The sequence below is a fragment of the Sus scrofa genome, chromosome 1 (genome assembly GCF_054392235.1).
Source record: "Sus scrofa isolate SSC_HxYL_T2T_F1_AM1 chromosome 1, Sscrofa_HxYL_maternal_Yorkshire_Landrace_v2.0, whole genome shotgun sequence".
In the NCBI taxonomy this organism is placed as follows: Eukaryota; Metazoa; Chordata; class Mammalia; order Artiodactyla; family Suidae; genus Sus; species Sus scrofa.
In genome coordinates this window covers 236848738-236876298 of record NC_139383.1, presented here as the reverse complement: position 1 = coordinate 236876298, position 27561 = coordinate 236848738, and the positions used below count along the sequence as shown (strand labels likewise).

Genomic DNA, 27561 nt, shown 5'->3' with positions numbered 1-27561 from the left:
CCTAGCTCCTCTTGCTCCCCACTGCCCACTCTGGCCAAAATAACACCAGACTCAACTCATCAGAAGCCTGGGGATGACTTTAAAACAAAGCCAGGAACATGCAGTGGGCAGAGAATAACTGTAAAACAAGAACGGATTCTGATTCCCCCTAATCTGATGCTCTTGCATTCTTACTCCTTTTGGCCTAGAAGAGGGGGCACTGGTGTGGAAGAGCTCAGTTAAAGATCACACCTATAAGTTCCCTTCGTGGCTCAGTGGTTAACAAATCCGACTAAAAACCATGAGGTTGCAGGTTCGATCCCTGGCCTTGCTCAGTGGGTTAAGGATCCGGCATTGCCGTGAGCTGTGGTGTAGGTTGCTGATGCGGCTTGGATCCCTTGTTGCTGTGGCTCTGGCATAGGCTGGCGGCTACAGCACCGACTAGACCCCTACCCTGGGAACCTCCACATACGGTGGAAGCGGCCCAAGAAATGGCAAAAAGACAAAACAAAACAAAACAAAAAAAATCACACCTAAACACTATTTTCAGTGTTGACCTGTGCTGGCATGACTTAAGGATGAAAGAAATCTAGTATCACCCAATCCAATCTTCCCTGATAACAGATTTCTTAACTAGAAGACAGCATCTTTCACTATGTCTTTAGAAACAAGACACAACAAGAAACTACCCAATATGGAGATAAACATTGACTGACACACTAAAGTACCCATGACAGATGTCAGAATGCAAGAGAACAAAGAGCAAACTCTTTGAAAACTTAAAAAAAAAAAAATTATATTTTTCCTGTAATGAATCCATTTTTCTATCTATTTGTATTGATTTGGATAATCTAAAGGGATTTTTTTTCTACATGGCTAAAATGAAATAGACTTTTGTGGATAAACTTAGAATATCTATTGGCCTCAAACCATCCAAATATTTGACTGAAAAATGTGTGTCATCCCCTTGAACTGCATTCAACAAAAGCTGCCTGCCAAGACTGTAATCCGGTCTCTAGGTCTCAGAGCTCAAAGCCCTCGTACAATATACACAGCTCTCTGAGCTGTAACCCCAGACCCAGGGATAAATAATTGAGCAAGGTCTATTTAATGACGATAATACCTGGGCTCATCATTCATTTATCAACCCCTTGTGTTGGTAATTAGAATAATAAGGTTTCCTGGGCTTTCAAGAATGCTTTCACAGTTAGTTGAAGGCGCACAATTTGGCCTAACTTACAAAATGGATAATTTACCTATAACACATGATACAATCCTAATTACACAAGGGAGTTAGGAAATGCTATGTTGCCTTTGACACATTCTCATCCCAGGAAACATGTTTCTCATTTGGGTTAGGTTAAGTTGACATTTCTTTCCTCTTGTTTTCAGTTTGATAGTACCATTGGGCAACCAATTTATTGCTCAAATAAACAAAAGACCTTTCAAAACTGGTATTTAAGGCAACTGTAACCAGAACTCATCTCATGAATACTTCCTTCCAGTAAAGAGATCAGAAGAATGAAGCCTTTTTCTAATAAGCACTGCCATTTAAAATAAAAAAAATTTTTAAAAAATTTGACCAATTTAAGTTGACTAAAAATCAGAACTCTGACTTTTCCTAAAATATTACTAAGTAGCTGGAAGGAAGTTGCAAAAGTAAGAAGATAGTTTAATTAATGTACAGAGATCAAAAATAAGGATTATAGAACTTTCTAGATAATAAATTCCAAAATTAGATTGGCAGAATTATTTTAAATCATTCTAATACTGGAAGTGATGATTCAAAACTTGTACTTTTATAACAGGGATGCTAGTGGCAGTAGTTGTAATGACTAAGATGCTCAGTTGCTTCACCTATAAAACAGAGACAGTAATAGCTATGCTACAGAGTTATATGCTTTATAGGAAATAACATGTGTGATGAGTTTAGTAATAATGTATGTAATGTGTCTATGGCAAACAAGAAGAGCACTGTAAATGGTAACTATTCTTTTTCTTCTTTCTTTTTTTCTTTTTTTTTTTGAGAGGGAGGAGGAGTTGAAGTAGAAAAGAATAGCTTTATTGTTTTACCAGGCAAAGGGGGCCACAGCAGGCTAGTGCCCTCAAAACTGTGTCTCCATGGTAACTACTCTTAATAGTAATAATACTAATAAGGCTGACTTTAATCTTTATGCTAACTCTCCAAATTAAAAAACTGAAGACTAGATACTTCCAGGCAAAACCCTTCAGAAAGCCAATCTATTTCTCTACAGATTATGGCTTTAATGAGATGTGAGAATAGTGGAAATTGTTCTTCTTAATAAAAGAGCAAAAGAGAATTCAGCTTCACATTTGAGACCTGATGAGAGGGCCCAGGTGTCCAGCTTCAGAAGCTCCAGTTATGATGCTGCTGAGAAGGAGGCAATGGTGGGTGCCAGTCTGAGTCCTGCCCACATGCTGTACTGCTGCAGACAGCTCAGAACGCTTGGGCAGCTCGGGATTCTGTGATAAAAGGCAAAAAGAGATTTCTCTACCTTGAGTAGGACCAAGTTCTATTCAGTTCTACGATCTGTATCGTATAATTAAGATAACTGAGACAAAGACTTGAGTCCTGGCTCTGTCACATATTTGCTGTATGCTCTTAGAGAGATGTCATTGATTCTAAGTTTCTTGCCATAAAATGTGATCAGCAACAGTAACAACAATAATAGCTAACATACTGAGTGTTTGCCATAAACCAGGCATTATTTATGTCCATCATCTCCAATTCCCACCAAATTCTATAAGGTGGGAACTATTATTGTCCCCATTTCAGAGATGAGGAAATGGAAGATTAGATCAGTAAAAGATGTGCCCAAATTTACCCAAAGGGTAGGCGGTACAACTCAGGAACTGAGCTCAGTATCTCCATTTCCCAAAATACTATCATTATTTACCTCATGGGATTGGTAAAAGGATATATACAAATTGAGACAACAAAAACAATACGGTACTTGATATACCATGAGTAAATGGTACTTTTTATTATTATTCAAAGATATTTATTGTTTTTCTGGGAAATCTCTATGATACCTTGTGTAAAACACAAGGATAAAGAACAACTTGGGAGTTCCTGTTGTAGCTCAGTGATAACAAACCCGACTAGGATCCATGAAGATTCGGGTTTGATTCCTGGTTTCATTCAGTATGTTAAGGATCTGACGTTGCAGTGAGCAATTTACAATAACGTCAATGGCCAAAGACTGGGCAATTACACAACTAATTAGTTCCTCTATTTTCCAAACTTAGAATATTGTCGTATAGTTTTGTTTTTTTTTTTTATAGTAAAAGAAAATAGATTTTTATTTGTTTCAAGGCACTGTGCCATACGAAGAGAAAAGACAAATGTGGTCCTATGCTTTTCTATAAAGCAGTTATAACTCCATCAGAAAGCTAAGCTATAGATAAATATTTAGGGCATCATCTAATTACTACCAAATGAGTAAACAGTAAAATTTAGTGCTGAAAGATCTGGAGGAGAGAGTAGGATGGTTAGAAGGAAACTTGAACAAAGGAGGATTCAGCTATATAGTCAAGGCTGCAGGAAGGACATTTCAGTGCTGGGAAATGGAGTGGACAATGGTGAAGAGATGGAAATGCACCTGGAGTCTTCAGGTGGGTGATGAAAAAAATAGTCTAAGTGCTTTAGAGGAAGAGTGAAGAGTTGGCATTCCCTGATGCCAGGTTAAGCAGTGCAAAAATTCATTCTGATGTCAATAAGGACCCATGATGATTTTTTAGCAGGAAACTGATAGCTGCAGTACAGTGTGCTATATGAAAAATGTTGCAACAATGATGTGCCAGATGAATTAGAGGAAAACAAAAGGAGAGGCTGGATGTAACTTGATTCCTAGTGCCTTTATATAGGCTGTTTCCTCTCTCTGCCATGCCCTTCCCCTCTAGATCACCCGTTTTCTTCCTTTTCATATTTAGTTCAATAGCCAAGCCAACACTGCAGCTCCTCCATAAGGTCTTTCCTGATTTCCTTTCTAACACTCCCCTCCAACCCCAAGTCAGAGTGATTTAAACCTTTTGCCATTTATGTAGCAGTTACCTTATTTGTTGTAGTTAACCCAAAGTCCATTTTCATCACTGCACTTGGATTTCCTAAAGACAAGTTTCCTATCTTTTGTTCTAATTTCCCAATGTTTAATATAGCACCTGGCAGAGGGGTAAATTTCAACAAATCCTAGTTGAATGAATGAATGCCTATAAGAAGACAAGATAACAGTTGAGCTGTGGTTCCTAAACTACCTACACCTCAGAATCACCTGTGGGATCTTTTAAAAATTCCAAAGGTCAAGCATCCTCAACTTCAGACCTCTTAAGTCACCATCTCTAGGGGTGGGACATAGGCATCAGTATTTTTTAAGGTCCCTAAATAATTGCAACATGCGACTGGGTGAGGACCAAATTTGGAACTTAACCAATTTGCTGAGACTAGTAAATTCGAGAGACTTTTACAAGGTCAAGCGGTTGTTGGAGAGTTGGACTAAAAACTTACTTTATCAAATATAATTATCTTGGTGTCCCTTTGCATTGGCAGTACTCTACATATTTTGAAACAATAAATTTTTTGATGAAATAGCTTTATTTTTCAAATCCGTAACTCCTCTCTATCTTATATCCCTAAAGGGTAACTGAATAAAAGCATCTGAAACAGTTCAAGAACAAGTAAAAATATTGCCTGTATATTCATTATACCTCTTAGCCTATATATGTAGCTTATTTTGATGTGCTTTTCTAGCACCACTTCATAGATTTCAAAGATTTAAAATATATATATATATATATACATATATATATATATATATGTTACATATATATATATACATACGTGGAGATAGATAGACAGAGAAAGTGTGTTAGCACACCAAGACCTCTCAACATTTTGTCAGCAATGAAATTACAATGATCTGTGCACATAGAGTTCTCAAGACACTTTTTCACCAGCTCTAATGACATTCCTAGAGATGTATCAAAGCCAGCTATTGGTGATGGTGAAAACCAAAGCAAAGCTTGAGCAGGTCAAATTTGTATTAAGTTCAACGTCACTACCCATAGAAATTCTTCAGATCTAGAATGACTTCTTTGCTCCCTGGGTCAAAGAACCAATGCTAATTTTCTTGACTGGCTTAAATGTCAAATAAAAACTCAAACATAATTTAGTCGTACGCTAGAAGTTAGTCGAGCATCTCAGAGAAATTTTAGCTGAAATTAAGGAGAAGCAATATAGCGGGGCTTTAGCGGTTTAATAAAGAAAGAAAGTACACTAGATCCTCTTTCTACTTCTTGATTAAATCTCTTCCTAACTTAGCTCTACCTGGTTAAGAATCAATTTATGGGGTGTGTGTGTGTGTGTGTGTGTGTGTGTGTGTGTGTGTGTGTGTATTCCCTTATAATAGCAGGGAGAGGGGAAAGAAGACCATATAGATTTCCCTAGGAGTTAAAAGGTTGTGCTGAGTTTTAGATATTAGTCACAAGATAAACTTGTTTTCTAACATACAAAGACCCCAAAATAGTTTAAGATTTATACCCTCATCAGCAGAGACAATAGGCAACTAAGTTGCTATAAAGAACTGTTTCTCCACCTAAAACAATTTATAATGGCAAATTTATCAATAGCTCTCCAGATCTTATTAAGCTCTATATCATTTTTTTAATTTTGGTTTTTGCCTTTATTTTAATGAATCAATTGAGCATGCAATTAGCAGCACTAATACCTGGAAGTCGGGGTGGCATTATGTGGGCTGCAGAGTTCTAGGCCATATCTCTAAGACGTCTAGGTATATCCCAGTTTATTATTATTGCTTTGGCTTTTGAGAAGAAATGAGATTTGGAAAGAATGTGTCCTTAAAGCCACAAATGAATCTTAAGATCAGGAGTTTAAGAGTAATAAGAAAAGTTAAATCTAAAATATAACCTCAATTATTCTCAACATCAAAGGTTTGCAGAATGGCAATATACCCTCTCCCTACCCTCACTATGGGAAAATTATATTCAGCAGTAGTTAGAAATAGCACTGAAAATATAGATTGGTTGTACATAGCTGTAAGAAGGACATATTCAAAATTCTGATCAAGTAAATTTATTTCCATAATTTTTTCATTCTCCCTTTTACTTAGCCATTTTTTCTAAGTATTTATTGTGTTTTATGTTTTTAGCAATGAGTTAAGTGCTTTGAAAGAGATAAGAGAAACATGGAGATTCCTTTCTGAAGCTTAAACTCCATTAAGAAAAAGAGACATAGACCCATAAATTATTATGCACAGTACTAGGCAATCTCGAAGTGAAAAGGGAGAGGGCAGTAGAGGCCTGAGAGCTTGCTGAAGACACTGTAGATGAGATAAAAATTAAACTGGACATTAAAGGGTTGATAGAATTTGAGTAGGCAGAGGAAGGCATTCTGGGCATTGATTTGCAGGAATTTCCCTAACAGTGGAGCTATTTCCACCATGAACCTAAAGTACAATCTCATATTCTTAGATATACTAACATTCAGGGATTGGAAGACATACTGTGCTAACTTTTGCTTGGTTCATGTGCATTCTAATAAACATATTTAATGAATTCTGAATACTGTGAAAGAGAAGGATTCCTAGGGCACTGCGTCAGAGTGAGAGGAGCCATTCTGCTTTGAAAGTTTGAGTAAAATATTTCTGCACAACAACAGTGTGTTCATATTTACACCTTGGTTAACATTTCTAAGTATGGTGAAATATATTTTTCAAAATCTTGTGTGGTAATATTTAGAAATACTAGAAAGCCTTACTTTTCTGTTAGAACAGTGTATCTTTTGATCCAAGAAAGGGCAAGAGATTTTAAAGGATGGCAGTTCAGTCAGCTCTGCAAATAAGACTACCTGGTAAATTTGACCGCTTGCTATAAGACATATGTAGGTCTGGAGTCTCTCCTGAACATCTGGCAACACAACTTAGTTGAAGTCACCCACGGAACATATTATGCTCCTATGTGGATTAGTCTATCTGCTGAGTTGACTTGAAATCTTACTATCTCACAACTTCCTTCCATAGCCTCATTTCTAACCTTTCCTGAACCCTGTGATCAACCACTGGTCAAGAAACATTATAATAGCAGATGTATCAAATATAAAAATTAATTCTTCCCATAGGTCATGAATTTTTATATGGATTTCTGAATGTGAATAGATATGTATATATAATAGCATATACATAAACGCATATACATATATTGCAAAAGCATAACTAACGTGACTATTTGGGAGCAGCGATTTTAAAATTTTCTGTTTTCAGGACAGAGAAATCTTAGACACACTATATTTAATATGTAAAACTATTCCCCTTTCTTCCACTCATTAATTTGTTATGATATTTTAATATAATGTTCTCCAAACATTACTTTTACTATATGCATATTAATAAGGCATAACCATTTTTATTCTATTGTAACAAGCTTATTTAAGTCCCTCAAAGTGGTATTCTACTTGCCATTTCTTGGTAATACATAGAAAAAGTCTTCAAAAAATGCCTTGGTTATTCTCTTATTATAAACCTATTGATAAAGGTAAGGGTTGTCTTCATAATTAGTACCTTATCTGAGATCTAGATGATACTTTCCCAAAACAACAAGGACAGATTTCTCAAGTTAAGATTCTTTTGTGCTTATCATATGCACATTTGCTTTCTTTTTACTGTTAATATATTAAGTAAACACACTTAAAAGCATTCCTAAATAATTTTAAGTGATAATTACTAAATTTCTCCTTTGAATTAGTTTTCAAAGATCATATATTTAAGATGGCCTAATAACAAGTTGTGAAAATTAACTATCACTGACAGCTAAAATTCTAAGGAGTGCAAATTAGGGAAATTTCTATTTGTCAAAAATTGTTGGAGGCTAAGATACTCTGGTAAGCTGGAAAACAAATTCACTGGGTCTTACCATATATAATGCATTGACTGATAATAGTCAAGAAAATAGTGTACAATCTGGAGTTCCCGTCGTGGCTCAGTGGTTAACGAATCCTACTAGGAACCATGAGGTTACGGGTTTGATCCCTGGCCTTGCTTAGTGGGTCAAGGATCCGGCATTGTCATGAGCTGTTGTGTGGGCTGCAAATGCGGCTCAGATCCTGTGTTGCTGTGGCTCTGGCGTAGGCTGGCAGCTATAGCTCTGATTGGACCCCTAGCCTGGGAACCTCCATATGCCAGGGGAATGGCCCCTGAAAAGGCAAAAAGACAAAAAAAAAAAAAGAAGAAAAGAAAATAGTGTACAATGAAATGTAATTAGAACAAGATGAAAGGAAAAACACTCCAACCATCTAAAAGAAAACTTTAGAACTTTCTTAGGTCTAGTATTTATTTCTATTATATTTATTATCTTATAGTGTGCCATTTTAAAAAAATCCTTGTTTATTTGAATTCTGGTATTATTTTAATACTGGATAAGCAGATGTTTGTAGAAGATAGAAAATAAGATTGATTGCCAAGAATCTTGGTAAGCATCCTTGAACATTAGCATTTTTAAGACCCATTTTTCCAATGACTAATACCTTACCACCAGCCATCTGGGCAGAATTTCAGGCTTATTTAACTAGATTGTATGCCTGAGATATTGAGGTAGATACAAAAGCCATAAATCCCTTCATTAGTCTCCAAAAAAGATAGGAGCAATAGCCCTGGGTGCCACCTGAAAAGCCTGCAAAACCGGAGTAAAGAATAGAATATCTCCAGGCAACTAGGGTAAAATGGTACAATACAGATAAAAAAGATTCAATGAATCATGAAATGAAGAAGAATTCTTGGTAGGTGAAAGTGTATTTATCCCAAATGATTCAAAACTGACTTCCTTTACAATTGAAAAAAATTTCCAAAACACTTAAGTTCCATGAAAAAAAAAATAACCATTTTCTCATGTGGTTCCTTTCACAGTATTCTTTCAGGGAGAATTTCAAAATATTACTAGAGAAGTATTATTAAATTAAGCACAATAATGTCCTTTAAAAACGTTCTAAAAAAAGGACGGGCCTACACCAGGGCCACAGCAACGTGAGATTCTTAACCCACTGAGCAAGGCCAGGGATCAAACCCACATCCTCATGGATGCTAGTTGGGTTCGCGAACCACTTAGCCACGACAGGAACTCCCCTAACATGAATTTTTAAAAAGAGAAAAGAGCAGAATAGGAGGAAAAAAAAGAGAAAGATTGAAAATCTCTGAACTTGTTAATTTGGGAGAAATTCTAGAGTATATAATGAAAGACATTTAGCAGGGTGATAAGATAAAACCTAGGATAAGAAGTAATGCACTACAGACAAAAAATAAGAAAATTGTTGCCTGTCATTTTAGTAAACAAAGAATGTTGCGTGCCATCAAGCCTTCAGCCACTGTAGCCATTCTCCATGGTGCACCCTGAAGGGCTTCCGAATGGAGAAAAGCATGATACTGGCCCTAGATAAGATCTCTATCTAAGGAATAATTTCAACGAGTCCAGAATCTTGCATCTTTCCATACATAAAAAAAGACTAAAATCATTAAACTGAGACATTTTTTGGGTTTTTTTTGTCTTTTTTTAGGGCTGAACCTACAGGATATGAAAGTTCTTAGGCTGGGGGTCGATTCCAAGCTACAGCTGCTAGCCGCAGCCACAGCTCCAGCCCCAGCCACAGTCACAGCATATTGGGATCTGAGTTGAGTCTTCAACCTACACCACAAATCATGGCAATGCCATATCCTTAACCCACTTAAATTTTACGTAAACCCATATGGATGGATCCCGTGGTCCTCATGGATACTAGTCAGATTTGTTACTGCTGAGTCACAACGGGAATTCCAGAGATGTCTATTTTTTGTGATTAGTAGTAATCTTTTGATGTTTGCCTATATATATATATATACATTAAAAATATTATATATATATATATCATGGATCTTCTTTTTACCTCTTTGGAATAGTTCCTCAGACCTATCAGAGAGGCTGTCTCCCAGGCTATAGTGCTCAGTAATAAAACATAACTTGCAACTTTTGCATTGTGTGTGTTTTTTGTTTTGTTTTTTTAGTTGACAGCATATTGCTCCTTTATCTAGAGTTCTGAAATGATTAATGTTTATTTTTCTCACAGGCAGGTCTGATTTAAGCATTTTTTGTTGATCATAGATTAAATAAAGGAAATATGTTAGATCATAATAAATAGTTCTTTTTTAGCTTCTGCTCTCAACTGCTGCAGATTAAGTTCCCTCTAACATAAACTTAGTTAATCAAAGAGCATTACTAGATTCCCCACTGAGGTGCTGGAGCTCACTCAGTCACTGATTGTTAAATTTTCAGGTGTTTTGTGAGTTGGTTCTTAAACTGTTGGTGGCTTGAATTGATTCACAGTGAGGGTATTTACACCACGGAAAGTGGCAAACACTGCACATCAAAGTTTTTTATCAGCATATTTCTGCCTTATACTCATATTTATCTAGGTCCTTAAAAGGTTCCTGTCAATGTTAATGATTCTCTTGCTTTGGGAATTAGTGTCTAACAACAAAAGAAATCTCTACTGATACTGATACTCATGCAAGAAACAGTAAGTAAATGCTTACGATGTACAGAGCACAAGGCTAAAACCTGAAGAAATAAAGAGCTCTCAGACACCTGATATATCCTGAGGAGCTCAAAATCTATTGTAAAGAAAAACAGATAAACTTACATAAAATTTAAAAATGCAATATAATGTAGCATGACATCAGATCCAAATGAATTATAGAGAGACTATTTGAGTCTGATTTCTATAGGATTTGGCAGAGAAAAGACCACAGTAAGACAATAACTTATGACAGAAATAGAGCTCAGCTGGAAGATGCATAGGATGCAGTAGAGGGGAGACTGAAGCAAAGTGGTTTCTGTTTTCCATACAATATACTTCCAGATAAAGCATTCATTTCAAGAAAATATACTTCTGTGCCTATTAGCATAAGAAATAGTTTTAGGAGTTCCCATCATGGCGCAGTGGAAACGAATCCTACTAGGAACCATGAAGCTGTGGGTTTGATCCCTGGCCTCACTTAGTGGGTTAAGGATCCAACGTTGCTGTGAGCTGTAGTGGTGGAGATCGCATACGAGGCTCAGATCCCATGTTGCTGTGGCTGTGGCACAGGCCAGCAGCTGTAGCTCCAATTAGACCCCCAGCCTGGGAACCTCCACATGCCGCAAGTATGGCACTAAAGGACAAAAGACAATAAATAAATAAATAAGAAATAGCTTTTAAAAACCCAACTGAATACCTCCTAAGGAAGCTTATTTGAAGGAGGGAGCAGAGATGAGATAAGTGGACAAAAGACAAAAAATAAATAAATAAATAAGAAATAGTTTTTAAAAACCCAACTGGATACCTAAGGAAGCTTATTTATTTGAAGGAGGGAGCAGAGATGAGATAAGTTAACACACTGAGAAAGAATGAAATAGAGTGGTCTAGTAAGCCACAGGATCACACTTCTTGAATCCTGGGTTTCTCAATGTTCAGATGCTTTGTCTCTCTTAACCACACAACATAGTCCTCCCTCTGATCTCTGCCTCCTTTGTCCTTAAGGGATTTCACCAAACTGCTTAAACTCTGAAGACAGCACTTTGAAAATCACAGGCCACAATCCAATCCTTTTATCTTACAAATAAATAAACCAAGGCTCAGAGAGGTATAAAGTTAGATGTAGAGCTTAGACCAGAGTTCGATCTCTCAATTTTCAACTCCAAACCTACCCCACTATAATAAAATAAAGTGGAGGCTTATTCAGGTTTAGTCATGAGGGCTTTTAATCTACTGCATAGAGTGTTCTGATATAGTTAAAGATCTTAGGTTTCAGGATGAATAATAAATAGACACATCATAGTCCATCCAGGTGTTTTATTTCACCCTTTATAGGTCAGAAAGTTCTAGTCATCCAACTTCTGTGTTAAACTCATTAAAGACAAACTCAGATCATGTTTAAAATCCTTGCTGTTGAATATTTTTCAGTTAGGTAACTAAGGAAAAATAGGAATTGACCTTCAAATAATTGGAAAATCTACCACTATTTCCCTTTCTCTGGCTGCTACCCACACATATTCTCACTCTAACAGTTCACAGAATAGAAGGTTATGCTTAATGAAGTATTCTGATCCCAGAGTTGAAGAAAGGGACTCTCAATCCTGACTGTATATCAATGACTTTTAGAGTAAAATTAAAAATATACATTCCTGGTCTGGGCCAGACACACCTGCCCCTCCACCCAGAAGGGTTTTTTGTTTTTCTTTTTTTTTTTTTGCTTGTTAGGGCTGAGCCCACAGCATTTGGAGGTTCCCAGGTGAAGGGTCACATCAGAGCTACAGCTGCAGGCCTATGCCACAGCTACAGCAACGCCAGATCCTTAACCCACTGAGCCAGGCCAGGGATTGAACCCGTAACCTCATAGTTCCTAGTCAGATTCATTTCTGCTGCACCATGATGGGAACTCTGAGCAGTTTTATTTAATAGGTTTAAAAATACATGAATGTATGATACTATATCAACACACGAGAAAACATATGTTGAAAAAGACTATTCTACAGTGATGATGGAAAGGAGGTAGCTTCTCTTCAGCCCTAAGGATCCAATTCTGGTCCCTTGAAAATGCTGAGCTCCAGTTCCTGAGCCATGTTTGAGAATCCATATGATTTATAACCCATTCTTAAAGGTTTATATCTGTGTAATAACTGTTTATGTTAGCCATATTTTTACCCTAAGCCCTGAGGATGCTCATGCTCCTAGTGGTAGATAAGCTTTCAAAATGTGGGAACTATCCCTGGGTCTCCCACAACATCCAGAACCAAAAGTCACTATTCCTGAGGCTTTACTCTAAAACATATCTTAAAACCGTGACCCTCTGTAATGTCTGTTTTAGAAGTTTCACAAGATTTTCAGAGTCCACAGCCAGATGGGAAGCCTTGACACTCAGATACAGATCCGAACCTGTGAGGAAAATATCTGTTTCAGTTATATTGAGCCTAGTGCCTTGGATTCCATAGACTTTGCCAGGAGTGATGACCAGAGACTGCATCTGTGAATGACATAATCCTTAGACCCACCCTCTCAGAGTTCCACATCTCTGAAAGAAATAAAAGGTGGCAGGAAAGCTGTCTGACTCCCGTGTTTTAATAGCACCATAGTAGAGAAAACCTTACCTGCATGTACTACAAAGTACTGACCACTATCTCTAATAATGTGATTGGAAATCATGGGGGTGAAGCCCAATATAGCATTCAGAAACCTACAAAGGGAGACAGGTCAGGCACTGTAGTACCATCAACTTCATCACAGAGGCTGAATCCAAGAGAATTAGGCTAACCCTGGCCAATGGTACCAGCTGTACAGAACACTGCAAAGCCACAAAGCAGGAGCCATTTCTGGCTATGCAGATTCATCACAAGACAATGAGCGTTGCTGACAGGTGAGAAGTCACAGTTGTTTCTTCTCTGGGCCTAAACTATGTGAGCTGGCTTTCACTCCAACATTCTGAATCACTGTCTTGGTAACATGCCTAACTAGTTCCCCAGCAGCATGAGTAGGAGGCAGCAAACTTGAATGCTCACGAGGCCCATCCAAGGAACATGAACAAGTGATGTGGGCTGTTCAGGAACTATACACACCACACTGAAGAATGAATGCCCTATTAGCAGGGGGCAGTAATTGCTTGGCCCCAGCTGTTATTTTTGTGTAGGAATGTTGACCAAATTTTCTACTTCTCCAGGAGAAGCTGAACATCTGTGTTTTTAAAATGTGAAATCTCCCATTTTTTTAAATTTGACTTTACTACAAAGAAAAAATATTACAAGAATATACCCCCAAATAGTTATAGTGGTAAATTTTATGCTAGGTATATTTAGTCACAATTAAAAAAAAAAAAAAGTAAAAAAGAAACAAAAAGCATGTGTGCCAAATAAAAACCACCTATAGTCTAAATTCAGCTGTGGACTTCCCATCTTCAAGCTCTGCCCTATTAACAGGGCCTGGTATTACTCTTCCTTCCATCCCAATCCTTATCTCTCCCCATATGTAAAAATCCCTGGACTCCAACCTAAGGCCTTAGGACCTGGAATCTGCCACAAGATTACCCCATGGGTATGTATTGGAAGATGTGAAAATGGCTCACCCTGAACTCTGCCAAATTGTCAAGATACCCTATTTTCTTTGTTGAAACATTAAAATAAATTGTACTTCCAGACTACTATGCCAGTGTGCCACTATACCCCAAGGCTCATGATGTTGCCTGTGGCTAAAACTGTCTCACACTTAGCCCGGCCAGGTGCTACACTGTCTCCTGTCACATTCCAGGGAATCAGGCAACACTGAGTTTGTCCTGAGATGAAATAATAACTACAAGTTGTGTTTCCCAGCCTTTTGCTATATTCTGGCACCCTGATAAGTGTCTCATATGAAATACCTTACTTTATGATTTCAATGACCTTGTAAGTTAGTATAATTCTATAAGAAACCTGAGGTCAGAGGACTACACAATTCATTCAAATTTTCACAGCTATTAAATGGAAGATCTGGATTAAAACTCAAGTCTGAAGCCCAATCCCTTCCCCACTGCCCAAATGGAAAACACAGGCAAGGAGGAGTGAGGGGTATTTCTGCAGGTGGAAAGGGAGGATATATTTCTTGGCATTTTTACTCAATTTCACATCATGCATTGAAATTTCACAACATTATCACTTTCCAATTTTACAACTTTCTATATACAGTTACCTGTAGTTCCCCAGTTTGGAGATTTCATGGTCAGTAATTTTTCAACTTCAGGAAACAACATAAGGTTGCCAAATTTCTATTTTGCCAAGTAAAGGTGTCTTTAAAACCCATCATGTAGCATCATTATAACTTCATTGAATGAAAATTATTTTAATAGACACAGATACAAACACACACACACACACACATACGTTAGCAGCTTCATGAGACCAGGAATGCTGCTTGCCTTTGCCTTCAACCTATGGCTGGCGTACAAGCACATGTACGGGGAGTCCCCACCCTACAGCTCTGCGGTGTTCCAAAAGTTTGCTGGAAAGACCACTGTTTGGACCTTAGAAAATCTTACTCCACAAAACAAAACAATACCGTTATAAATAATGCCTAGCTCCCCACCTCACAGGATAACCTGGAATATCTTCTTTCATTTTGGATAGCAAGTAACTGAGAACTCAAAAGTTTAAGCCATTCCTTTAAATAACACTCAAGCTTTTGCAGAGTCAAGATTAGTAATGCATTTTCCTGAGAGCTGCTTCAGCTCTTTTTTCATCATCATAGACAAAAACACTTTACTCATTTTAACATTATTATATATATATATATATGATACTATTTAACATCATTAATTCAAAAGGCTTGTGGAGGGATAGTTTTGGAAATTTATCACTATTTATAGAAAAGGTTCTGTGGAAAAAAATGCAAACTGCAGCACAACTGTGAGATGCAAACATGCCTGTTATCACAGGCATGGTCCCTTTTATTCATGTCCTGCCTCTTCCAACCACCATGACAAAGAAACACAGTGTGATCCTTAGAAGTGAATCCACTTCCATTCCCCAGAAAGGGGGGATATAATCATCTGACTTTCCATATCAGGAATTAATAAAGCCATGTGTCTCTGAGTGCATCAACACTTAAGAGTGAAATCGGGTTGTTGACATGCTACCAGGGAATAGCTATTAACATTATCCTTAACTGGAATCTTATTTACTGTTCTGTTGGCTTAGCATCCTCTCTCTGCTTTAATAAGAGCTGTCAAGTGAATATATCATTTGAGGCTGGAACCCTGCAGAAAAACAAGGGAGTGCAATCCAACAAACTTGTAAAATTCAAACATATTACCTCTTTCAGAGACAGTAATGAAAGTATTAAACTGAGGAAATTCTCAGTTCAAGGAACAAATGATTAAAGGTGATCAGAGGTTATAAGAACTCCAAATAATTAATTTAATTATGGCTGTTTTATTTTATAATTATTAGCCCAGCCTTTCTAGTGATACATGTATATGTATATATGTACAAATGTGATATATTATATATGTATATATAGCCATGAACATTATATATAATGAGCATTTTATATATCTGATGTATTACACATAGTATTGTCTATAATATATAGGTAACACTCAGAGAATTTGGGAGATCAATATCAGAGAAAGTGTTTCTAATTGTGAAAAATGACATCATACTTGAGAACTTCAATTTTCTTCTCCATTTTCCAAGGCTTGCATTTGACAGTAGCAATCATTTGTCTTTTTTCATCTAACTCTGCCTTCAATCTTTCCAATTCCTCTTCATCGATTTCTTCTTCTTCTTCCCTTAAAAACAAAAACAAAACCCTCCTTTAAAAAGTTAACTTGTGCTCGACTTCCAAACTTAAAGTATGCTATCAGATACTCAGTCAATCAATGTATATCAACTTGGTGGTAAAGTGAATGCTGAGATCCATAAGCATTAGAGTTTAGATCTGAACAATGATGCAGCATTTCTGGAATTATTGTAAATTTAGATAATAGTGTTTACTTTCTAAAGTTCTGACAATGTTTTATGTCCCAGTCTCAAAATCTCAGAACTAGAAAATCTGTGGAAAGAATTGTTACATATCTTTCAATGTATTTTCTTCTTTTCTTTGTTTCCTTATACATCCTCCCCCACGAATTCCACATTTCACTTGAAAACTTTATGTTTCAACAAGGATAATAAATTAGAGGTGAACAAGTCTTTGAAGTACCTTTAAAATTTTGTTAGCTCTGTCTCCAGAGAAGGATTGAAATAGGAAAAAAACAGAAAATCCTATTCCTCAAAGGTAACTTAATCTGTTAATTAAACTCAAAACTTCAATTGATAAAATTTAACTTGAAGTGTATTTGGTGGAAGTGAATCCTTTGAAGGGGCCTTCAAAGGAATTTAGTTTCTTACTGAGCAAATGAGATATATCTTTTCTGTGTTCCTGCTATTGCAAAAATACCAAAGGGTCCAAAACTCAAATAAAACAAAATCAAAACATGAATGACATGATTTTAAACTGAGGAATATAATGCCCTATTATAGAGTTCAATTTTTTTGATAATAGATTGTTTCAGTTAGGAGCTGCTGTCACTTACCTTAAAATTTACCCTTCTATACTTAATATTGTGATGCTGTGGCTATGCCTCCATAGGGCACATTTCTTTGTCATCCGAATCAATATTCTGACTGCCAGCAGAATACACTAAGAAGGGACTTGTCTTTCTTTTGGTTTCCTGTTTGCTCCCTGTGGTGATGTTTATCCTTTAGCAATGCTTCTTCACCCCAGGAGCTGCAGGACCCTCCTACAGCTGCAGGTAAAACTAGTTTGCCAATTTTTCCAACACTCGCAGAACCAGCTTCATCACTCTCCCCACAGACACCAACGCCACTGGAGCATGGCTCTCCTATACTGGTTTCAGTTCTTTATGCTTCAATTTTCATTTCAACCTCTTTCCACTGTTCCTCCAGCCTCTGGTGTGCTATTTGCTTCCTATAGTTGCTGTCACCATGATACTGAATAATCTCTTTTCACCTTTCCAGTATGCTAGTTAATTATTTATACCTACTAAACATTCCTCTTACTAAATACTCTTTCTTCAATTAATTGTTGAAGTTTCATTCTCCTAATTAGACCCTGACTAAGAAAGTATAATCTGATTCAGTATTTACCAGAAACATATTTTGTTGTTCACTAAACTCATGACCACACACAGTAGGACTATGGCAAAAGTTGTTTTTGAAAATTTCAGCTGAGTAATAGAAGGATATACCCATGGTTTTACAGCCCACCTTACAAAATAACTTCACAATCTCCTTTTTTTTCCCCAACAATCAAGTTTTTAATCAGGTAATGATTACAGAAACCAAAATTTATATTAACCCTTTAAAAAGAACACTTGCCATTGACAGTTTGGTTTTTCTGACAATTCAGACTTTAGCTTAGAATAGTAATCCTAGTTCAACAGAACTGAATAAGTACACTCTACTAAGATACAACTCTGATTGTCGTTAGGTTGTCTCTGTTTTAATTATTTGATGATTACTATCTAAAATACTATGGTGCTGTACAACCATAACAAAATACTTGCAAAGAATGAAAGAATGATTTATTTGATGTTTGAATTTACCATGTAACTAAAGCTTATTTCTTTTCATGCCATTTTTTAGAAACCACTTACTGAAAATCTTCCTAACACTAATGTACTTGCCTGCTATCTTAAACCCAGTACTTTATATGTTTAACATATCCAATTCTATGATTTCTTCAAAAATCATATGAAATGTCTTCAATACCCCTTTTCTGATTATCTTTGTGAGAATAGTTTTCTCTACGTCTCTAAATCACTTTGTACTTCTCCAGCACATTTACACTGTCTTACGTCACAGTAATTTTTGTCTAAGTGGCTTCTCCCTTCCTATATTATGGACTTCTAGATAATGTAGGCAACTGCATATTCATGTACGTATCTTCCAAGGAAATTACCAAATTATCTTCCACAGAAGTGGAGCTGGGTAAATATTTATTGAATAAATGTTTACATATGGATTCTTTTCTGGATGGCAGGATTATCAACAAGTACACTAAAATATAACAATATCTTCCAAGATTATTATGCTCTGGAAAGACACTTATGCCTATACTAAATGATCTCACACTGGAATATTTTGAAAGTCTTTGTGTTAATTGTTGATTTCTCCAGGAAGATCATGCTGTGCTACAAGGTATAGCTGTTGTTGGCTAAGTTACCTTCAGATATGCAGGTAATTAAAATGTTACATTTTTACATAATTAAAATATAATAATGCATAATTAAATCACTGCATTACAGGGAAACTGCTTTTCTAGGAGCACTGAAAGAAATCCTATTAAAAAGATACAGTACTGATATACTTTATCTTCTAAAATTTAGGGCTAATTTGTGCAAGAATGGCTTTCTATCTTAGGTTTGACTTATTTAAACAACAGTTGTTAAGAAAAAAAGAGGCATAATGTGCTGAATTTCTTACTGCTATGAACATATTACTTATTCACTTAAAACTGGGTCAAGAAAAGCCTGTAATAATATAAATACTCTAAAATGCTAAACAAGGCAGCATTTTTTAACCATCTCCAAAGATAGTTAACATTAAAACCTTGGATTTAGTTGGTTTCAAATGTTTTGTCAGAGCAAGGGAAACTCCCTAAGGTGTTTCACTTGAACATTTAAATAAAAGAAGACTAGGAATTAATTAACCTAAATAAATATGCCCTGATTTGCCTACCAATGTTTCTCAAAATATACTTGCCAACACATTTTCTATTTTAAAAAAGCGCTTATCTTCAAAATGAGCAATAGAAAGTGAACCCTGAGATAGAAGTCAGAACCATCAATCATCACAAACAATTTATGATACTATTTAGAATAGTTGTACAAATTGTGGCCGTAATAATATAATTTGCAATACCTATAGAGTTAAAGTTCTTTTGAGCAAGTCTGGCTCTTTGGAGGATTGGGGAAGGTGGGAGGCAGGGGTGCTTGTGGCTTCTCAGAATAAGGATGAGAATGAGATCAGGTAAGGACAGATACTGTCACAGTGACAGGTCTGCCTCAGGAAACAGGGGCCAAGAACCAGTTGACTCACATGGTCCTATTTCTAGAGGTTGAGCACTGACATGTGGGCCTGAAGCAGAGCAAGAAAGCAGAGGAATTCCCACCCAACTCACCTTCTAAAATGGACATCTTTGAGGCACAAGTGGAAAGGAAAAGCAAATTCTGGAACATAACCTATATCATGCATATGTCTATTGGTGATGTTTTCTTAATCAATACCACTGTCACAAAGCATAAGTTTCACCAGTAGAAAAATATTATTAATAATAGTAATAACAATCACAATAAGACATGGAACTTAAAAGGGTATTTTTATTTTGTTTTTGAAAGGAAAAAAGTACAGAAATACTTGAAAAGAAGATAGGTATAAAAAATACCAGAGTCGGAGTTCCCAGCGTGGTGCAGTGGTTAACGAATCCAACTGGGAACCATGAGGTTGCGGGTTCCATCCTTGGCCTTTCTCAGTGGGTTAAGGATCCGGCGTTGCTGTGAGCTGTGGTGTAGGTCGCAGACTTGGCTTGGATCCCGTATTGCTGTGGCTCTTGCATAGGCCAGTGGCTACAGCTCCTATTCAACCTCTAGCCTGGGAACCTCCATATGCCATGGGAAGCAGCCCTAGAAAAGGCAAAAAGATAAAAAAAAAAAAAAAAAAATACCAGAGTCAAAATAATAGGTAGGTGATGTCTAAGTATTCAAAGGTAGAAGAAAGAGGAGGCACTTGGGAAGGAGAAGGTGAAAAAGAAAGGGAAGGAGAAAGAGGAAGAAGGAGATTTAAAAACTTAAATCAATAAAAATAAAAGGAAGAAATGGGTGGGATTACTCTTTTACTTTCAAAGGAACTATAGTCTATTAATGGCAAGCTTCTCTACATGACAAAATGTTTGTATAGTTTAATTACAATTATTTATGAGACAGAAAATAGTAGCTGTTATTGAATAAATACTGCAATGTGTCATCTTGGAACAACATCTTAGAATGTTCCTTGTCTTTTAAAGTCCTTGGACTGTTTTGGAGGAGTTTCTATCACCTCATGGTGAGTCCCATGGCCCTACCACGTGAGGGTGGCAGAGGAAATATTCTCTTAAACCCTTTTGAAGCGGTCTAGGTTTTCTATTAGTAAATATATTTTATATGCACACTTTTCCTACCTGCCTGACATCTGCAAATTTCCAGAAAGCAAAGACCAGAAAATTATTTTCTTGGATTTTTTTCCTAAACAGCATTTAATTTCTTACTCCACAGAAAGACAGCACTCAGTAAAATGTTGGCCTGGTAGAAGTGAAAGAGATTCAGGGTTGTACTAAAAAGGAAATGACAACTCCGGTAATCCTTTTTTTCTATAAAGGGACAGATAGTTAATATTTTAGACTTTTGGGAGCTACACACAACTCTTCCCATGGTCCTCTTTGTTTTATTTCAGTTTTATTAAAACTGTAAGAACCATTCTTACCCCTTGGGTTGGAATTAACCATAGTTTGCCAACCTGGCTCTGTTAGATAAGTGATTTGGGCTCACTGCTTAGGAGTTTTTCACTTAACTTTAATAATGATGCCCTTTAGGAGGTCCCGTCATGGCTCAGTGGTTAGCGAATCTGACTGGGAACCATGAGGTTGCGGGTTTGATCCCTGGCCTTGCTCAGTGGGTTAAGGATCCGGCGTTGCCATAAGCTGTGGTGTAGGTCGAAGACTCAGCTTGGATCCCACCTTGCTGTGGCTCTGGCGTAGGCCAGTGGCTACAACTCCAATTAGACCCCTAGCCTGGGAACCTCCATATGCCAAGGGAGCGGCCCTAGAAAAGGCCAAAAGACAAAAAAAAAAAAAAAAAAAAAAAAAGTAAAATAATGCTGCACTTTAATTGGATAAATTTAAGATATTTAAATAACTATAAAATGTTAATGACCTATGATAATATAGATCTTTCATAAGGGACTTTCTCATAAGTCCAATATTAATATATATTCATTTTAAAATTTAATTTTAATGTTAAAATACATTTAAATAAGTGGAGTAAAAAGGCAGCATCAGATTAAACCTGTTTTTCTGAAAGTAGTTTTAATTACCAATTTTAAGGCCAAGGAGTGCCTAAATGGAGTGGTCTTTCATCATCAGCCATTTTTGAAGGGGAAACAATTTCAGTTATAGATTAGAACTTACGCTCCTCTCCTTAACCTCCTTCTTCTCTCTTTTTCTCTGGCCTTCCTTGTTTCTTCATCCTCTGGTTCAGGTTCTGGGTCATCCTCATTTATAACATCTCTGGTTCGTTTCCTCTTTGGTCTCAAACTCTCTCTTCGAGGTAGTTTGTTTTCCTCCTCTTCTCCACCTAAACACAGCAGTCAATGCTTTGGTGAGCAATATCAGAAAAGTACTCTCCTGCTACCAAAAGTATTCTTACTTTTTAACTATTATTGTCACTCATCTAAGACCACAATCCAACAATTTGCCACATCACAAGTAGATGCACCATGCTATATATATTTCATAGGCTTCCATTTAAATACACTTATCTAGATTCTCATTTCTTATGGTTCATCTACTCAAATATGTGACTGCAGATCCCCAAATTCTATAACACTCAGAATTCCGATCTTCATTTACTTAGGTAACTAGATGACATGGAGTTTAATATCCTATCATGTCCTCTGAAACCAAGTTTGGAGGTAACCAATTTGATAAATAAGAGTTGAGTATTTAACCACTATGTGTTTACTACTACTTCTATCTTCAAACAAAGGGTAAGAATGACCTAGGAATGCTACAAACCAGAATAATTTTGAGGGAATTAATTTAGGCCATGACATTCCTTCTAATTCAAATTATTTTCATTCTTGACTTCAAATATTTTTCTTCTTTTTCCTAAATATCTCTTTCTTTCTTCTCTTCTTTTTTGGCTGCCCCACAGCATATGGAGTTTTCCAACCAGGGATCAGATCTGAGCCACAATTGCAACTTATGCCACTGCTGTGGCAATGCCAGATCTTTAACTCACTGTGCTGGGCCATGGATCAAACCTGCATCCTAGCGCTTCAGAGACACTGCCAATCCCACTGTGCCACAATGGGAACTCCTCTTTCTATTTCTTAAATGAAACTGATAGTAATACCTTTAGCTTGATCACTCTATCTTTATGATTAGAAATAGAAAATTTGTAAGTATAAATTTAATGTAAAACAGAGAAAATGACATTATTTTATTTTATTTGTCAACTAACAATTAATGACTCATATGTCCATAACTTCTTAGCAATCTTCCAGTAGAGAGAGAATTCAGTTCCTTCCTTCACCATTTATAATATAAAATCCTACTTCCCATTGATTTTTGTTACTTTTTAAACTTTTCTGATATTTAGAGTTAATTATTATTTAAAAATAAATAAATATTATTCACAGCCATCACTAACTTCTTAAATAGAAGCTACAATAGGGAAAAATTTATGTCTTAATGGAAAACTATGAATTGTCTGAAGCACATCCCTCTGTGTTATCTGATTCTGATTCTACTGAAGCTATTCTATAACACTCTAAATTATAGGAAACTGGATAGCAATGCAAAATAATTCTTTTTACACATGCAGATAAACTCTGTTCTGTGGAAAAACAATCCCCCCTCAAAAAAATAGGAAAAGAGGAGTTCCCTGAGCAGTTAAGGACTCAGTGCTGTCACTGCTGTGGTTCTGGTTTGATCCTTGGCCAAAGAACTTCTGCATGCCGAGGGCTTAGCCAAAAAGAAAAAGAAAAATATCCCACAAAAAAGTCATGCCTCCATTTTCACAATCATTTCAACATTCCTGATCTATAAATATATCTGTTTGGATTTTCCTTTGAACTGGTAACTGGTTGTAAACGCCACACTAGATTTCTTATTAATTTGTTCAATATGTTCATTTTTACTTATTATGTATCATTATTTTATCTTCTCTTGAAAATTACCTTTTAATAATACTTGTTGAAACTTTTTTATTGATATTTCATATCTAAGATCTAAATATTACCTACATTACTAAAATTTGGCTAGCAAAGTGAAACAGGAAAATAACTTTTCTACTTAGGTTTTGAAAATTATACTCTGTCATCAAAACCAAAAATGAATTTCCATCTGTTAAATACTGTGGCAAATGCCGTGTTTGGGGTTTTTTTTGGCCACACCCATGGTATGCATAGGGCCAGGAAATGAACCCATGCCACAGCAGCAACCCAAGCCACTGAAGTAACAAGGCCAGATACTTAACCTGCTAAGCCACACAGGAACTCCCAAATGTCATGTTATTTGAACCCCATTCTAGCACTCTGAAAATGTACTCATCCATTATCAGTCATTTTAGTCACTAATTATAGAAAGGATAAGAGCTTGATAGAGATTAAAAATCAGTTTCACCTACAAATAACTATAGAAGTCAAGCAGCTACGTAGTACTCTGCAGTGTAGTATAATTTGTACTAAGGCTAAATTATTAAACTTGCAGAGTTTTACCACAGATGAAAAGTATATCATAAGCTTTATCTTTTACCACTTAGGACAAAAAGAAATCCTTTAGTGCTTTAACTAGTTTCCAAATATTCAAAATCTTTAAAAAAGTAATGGTTTACAGTTGCCTACCAAATGTGATTTGCATTCAATATTATCTTTTGGAATGGGCTCATTCAGTTTTGAACAGTAGCAGAATATGCCACCTCAAAAAGAAATTCTGAATATACTACCCCAAAATATGCCACTTTGGTATATTGACTATTTTGAATTATAGACACTTGAAAAAAAGTAAATGCAGGAAGAGAATTTCTAAGAACTCCTCTTATCTACCTAAAGACCAAGCCTGGAGTTCCCATCATGGTGCAGTGGTTAACGAATCCGACTAGGAACCATGAGGTTGCGGGTTCGGTCCCTGCCCTTGCTCAGTGGGTTAACGATTCAGCGTTGCTGTGAGCTGTGGTGTAGGTTGCAGATGCGGCTCGGATCCAGCGTTGCTGTGGCTCTGGCATAGGCCGGTGGCTGCAGCTCCAATTAGACCCCTAGTCTGGGAACCTCCATATGCCGTGGGAGCGGCCCAAGAAATAGCAAAAAAAAAAAAAAAAAAAAAAGAAAAAAAAAGACCAAGCCTTCCAGAGTTCCTGTTGTGGCTCAGTAGTTAACGAATCCGACTAGGAACCATGAGGTTGAGGGTTCGATACCTGCCCTTGCTCAGTGGGTTAAGGATCCGGCGTTGCCGTGAGCTGTGGTGTAGGTCGAAGACTTGGCTTGGATCCCACGTTGCTGTGGCTCTGGTGAAGGCCAGCAGCTACAGCTCCGATTAGACCCCTAGCCTGGGAACCTCCATATGCTGCAGGAGTGGCCCCAGAAAAGGCAAAAAGACAAAAAAGGAATAAAATAAAATAAAATAATAATAATAATAATAATAATAAAGAACAGGCCTCCAAAAGGAACTCAATTTGTCATAAATCCCCTCCCTGAGAGTTTCATCCCCAAGGAAGACTGACTGTTATGACAGGAGAGGAGACTAGAGGTTAACATCACATTCTGACATATTTCACACAAACCATCATAACTCCCATCTATTTTCCTAAAAATTATTTATTCTCTCCCTAGACCTACATCCCCCTCCCTTTTCCTTATTAAAATGGTATTTAAATGTCTAAATTTTAAGTCACTTCACAGAATTTCTTAATTTTCCTGGCTATCTCTCATGTATACACGAGGCGTATGTATTATGTTTTTTGTGGCCTTTTTGCCTTTTCTAGGGCTGCACCCATGGCATATGGAGGTTCCCAGGCTAGGGGTCTAATCAGAGCTGTAGCCACCGGCCTATGCCACAGCCACAACAACACAGGATCCAAGCCGAGTCTGTGACCTACACCACAGCTCATGGCAATGCCAGATTCTTAACCCACTGAGCAAAGCCGGGGATCAAACACGCAACCTCATGGATCCTAGTCAGATTTGCTAACCATGGAACCATGACAGGAACTCCTCAAGTGGATATTTTATTTGATGGACTTGATCTCTTTTGTGAGATTATCTAAAGTCATCCACCCACGCTCCTGTGCTTACATGTGGTAGCATATTCCAAAAGATAAGGGGATGAATCCTATGAATTCACTGTTATTCCATGAGACATATCCCAAGTGGGTCCATTACCACTTACTTGAACTTTCCTCAGTGTCATCTTCTTTTTCTTCTACTTGGATTTGCACTGTCAAAGAAAGAAAAAGTATAACAACTCTTTAAATGATGGTACAACTGTTAATAACTGGTTTTTACTGTTGTTATTTTCATCATGTTTTTTCATCACCTTTTTTTTTTTTTTTGGTCTTTTAGGGCTGCTTCCTTGGCATATGGATGTTCCCAGGCTAGGGGTCGAATCGGACTTGTAGCTGCTGGCCCACGCCACAGCCACAGCAATGCCAGATCAGAGCTGCATCTGTGACCTACACCTCAGATCACATCAATGCCAGATCCTTAACCCACTGAGCAAGGCCAGGGATCAAACCTGCATCCTCACGGATTCTAGACAGATTTGTATCCACCAAGCCACACAATGAGAATTCCTCATCACATTTTTTTATCACATTTTTTTCATCATGTTTTTTCATCACATTTTTGTTATTTTCATTATGTTTTTTGTGCAGTTAATAATTTTTAATAAACTTGTCAAAATAAGCATTGTTAATTAAAGATATAGAGCTACAGCATTCTATACAGTGTTGTGCAATGATTCTCTGCTTTATCACCTTAAAGGATTTGCAAACATATCAATTGTAAGTCTGTCAGCTCAATTGAAGATAACTTCAACCAAAATAAATTCTGTATCACAATAAGTAGACTTGGGGTTTGTTGGGTCATTTCATCCTATGATAAACGGAATTGCTATAGCAAAGCTATAACCACATGCACAAACCATTTGGTTATTATGACCAAATTAACTTAGTAAAATAGAGAATAGCTCATTCTAACTAGCTCTCCAGTATCAAAGAACCTTTCAAAACATTCTTAAAAGCTGATATTGCCTATTTCAATTATTTCTTTAGGTATTATATGGATATAGCCTGTATTTTCCCATATGATTTACTATGACAATGTGGAGACAGGTGATTTTACAGTTCTTTCCAAAACAAAGAACATTTCTTCTGTTTATTCTTCCCCTCATCCTCAGCATCTTGATTTAGATTTGTTCCATTTTTGTAAAGACTATATAAAGTATTTATACAATTTTAATTGTACAAGATACAGGAAAATATATTAATTGGCAGATTTTTTTCCCCTTGTTGACTACTGTCCATTCATCACAGGTCAAGTCAGCCAGAAACAAAGTAAAAATTAGAGTTAGACTACTTCCTTAAACCACAATCTAGAAACTTGCTTAAAATATTAATTTACATATTTTTCTTTAAGGAGGATAAGTCCAAAAAAGCAAAGATAACAAGCAATGTTGTTGTGAACAGAGGAAACAACCTCTGGTTTTATTTCTTCTCGGCACTGTCAAAAGTTATTATTCACAACTTGAGAGGCATATTGAAAAGGCACTGCATGCCAAGTTTAAATTCCATTCACAAAGAATATTATTGTAAAAGCACTTTTTGCCTTTAAACAGCATCTGCATAAAAATGTTTAAGATATGCAAAAATGTTATCACTCAACGTCAGCCAGGGAGTGTGAAAATAAGTCTTCTTTGTTCAGAATGGACATATGCCTTCTGTCACCAGCTGAAGCTGGATCTGCATAGGACAAAGGTCTTTATGTCACTACTGAGAGTTTGCAATAGCGAAGGCAGATACTCCTCAGAAGATATTTCACATTCAAAAGTAGGTCATGGTCTTTATTAGCAATTAATGCCACCACCAAATTCCTTCAGTCAAAGAAGTCACTTAGGAAGGCATCTTAATAATATAAGATAAGCCTTGGAGCAAGGTATGATCAGTATGTATAATATAGAAACAGCTGAAGACAAAGAACAAAGGCTGATACACA

At 36.7% G+C, this 27561-nt stretch overlaps 1 protein-coding gene across 16 annotated transcripts in view; it reads right to left on the bottom strand.

The window, feature by feature from the left end:
- The window catches only part of TMC1 (transmembrane channel like 1), a 397188-nt gene that overhangs the window by 100039 nt on the left and 269588 nt on the right, over window positions 1-27561 (bottom strand). For all 16 annotated transcript variants that reach the window (XR_014841737.1, XR_014841739.1, XR_014841738.1 and 13 more), the window contains 3 exons: window positions 25739-25786; window positions 21761-21926; window positions 16197-16325 (listed from right to left, as the gene is read on the bottom strand). Coding sequence is in view for 10 of the 16 variants with exons in the window: in XM_021064852.2 (XP_020920511.1) it covers window positions 16197-16325; window positions 21761-21926; window positions 25739-25786 (343 nt within the window). In the remaining 6 variants the exon portion in view is untranslated. The remainder of the gene's footprint in view (window positions 1-16196; window positions 16326-21760; window positions 21927-25738; window positions 25787-27561) is intronic.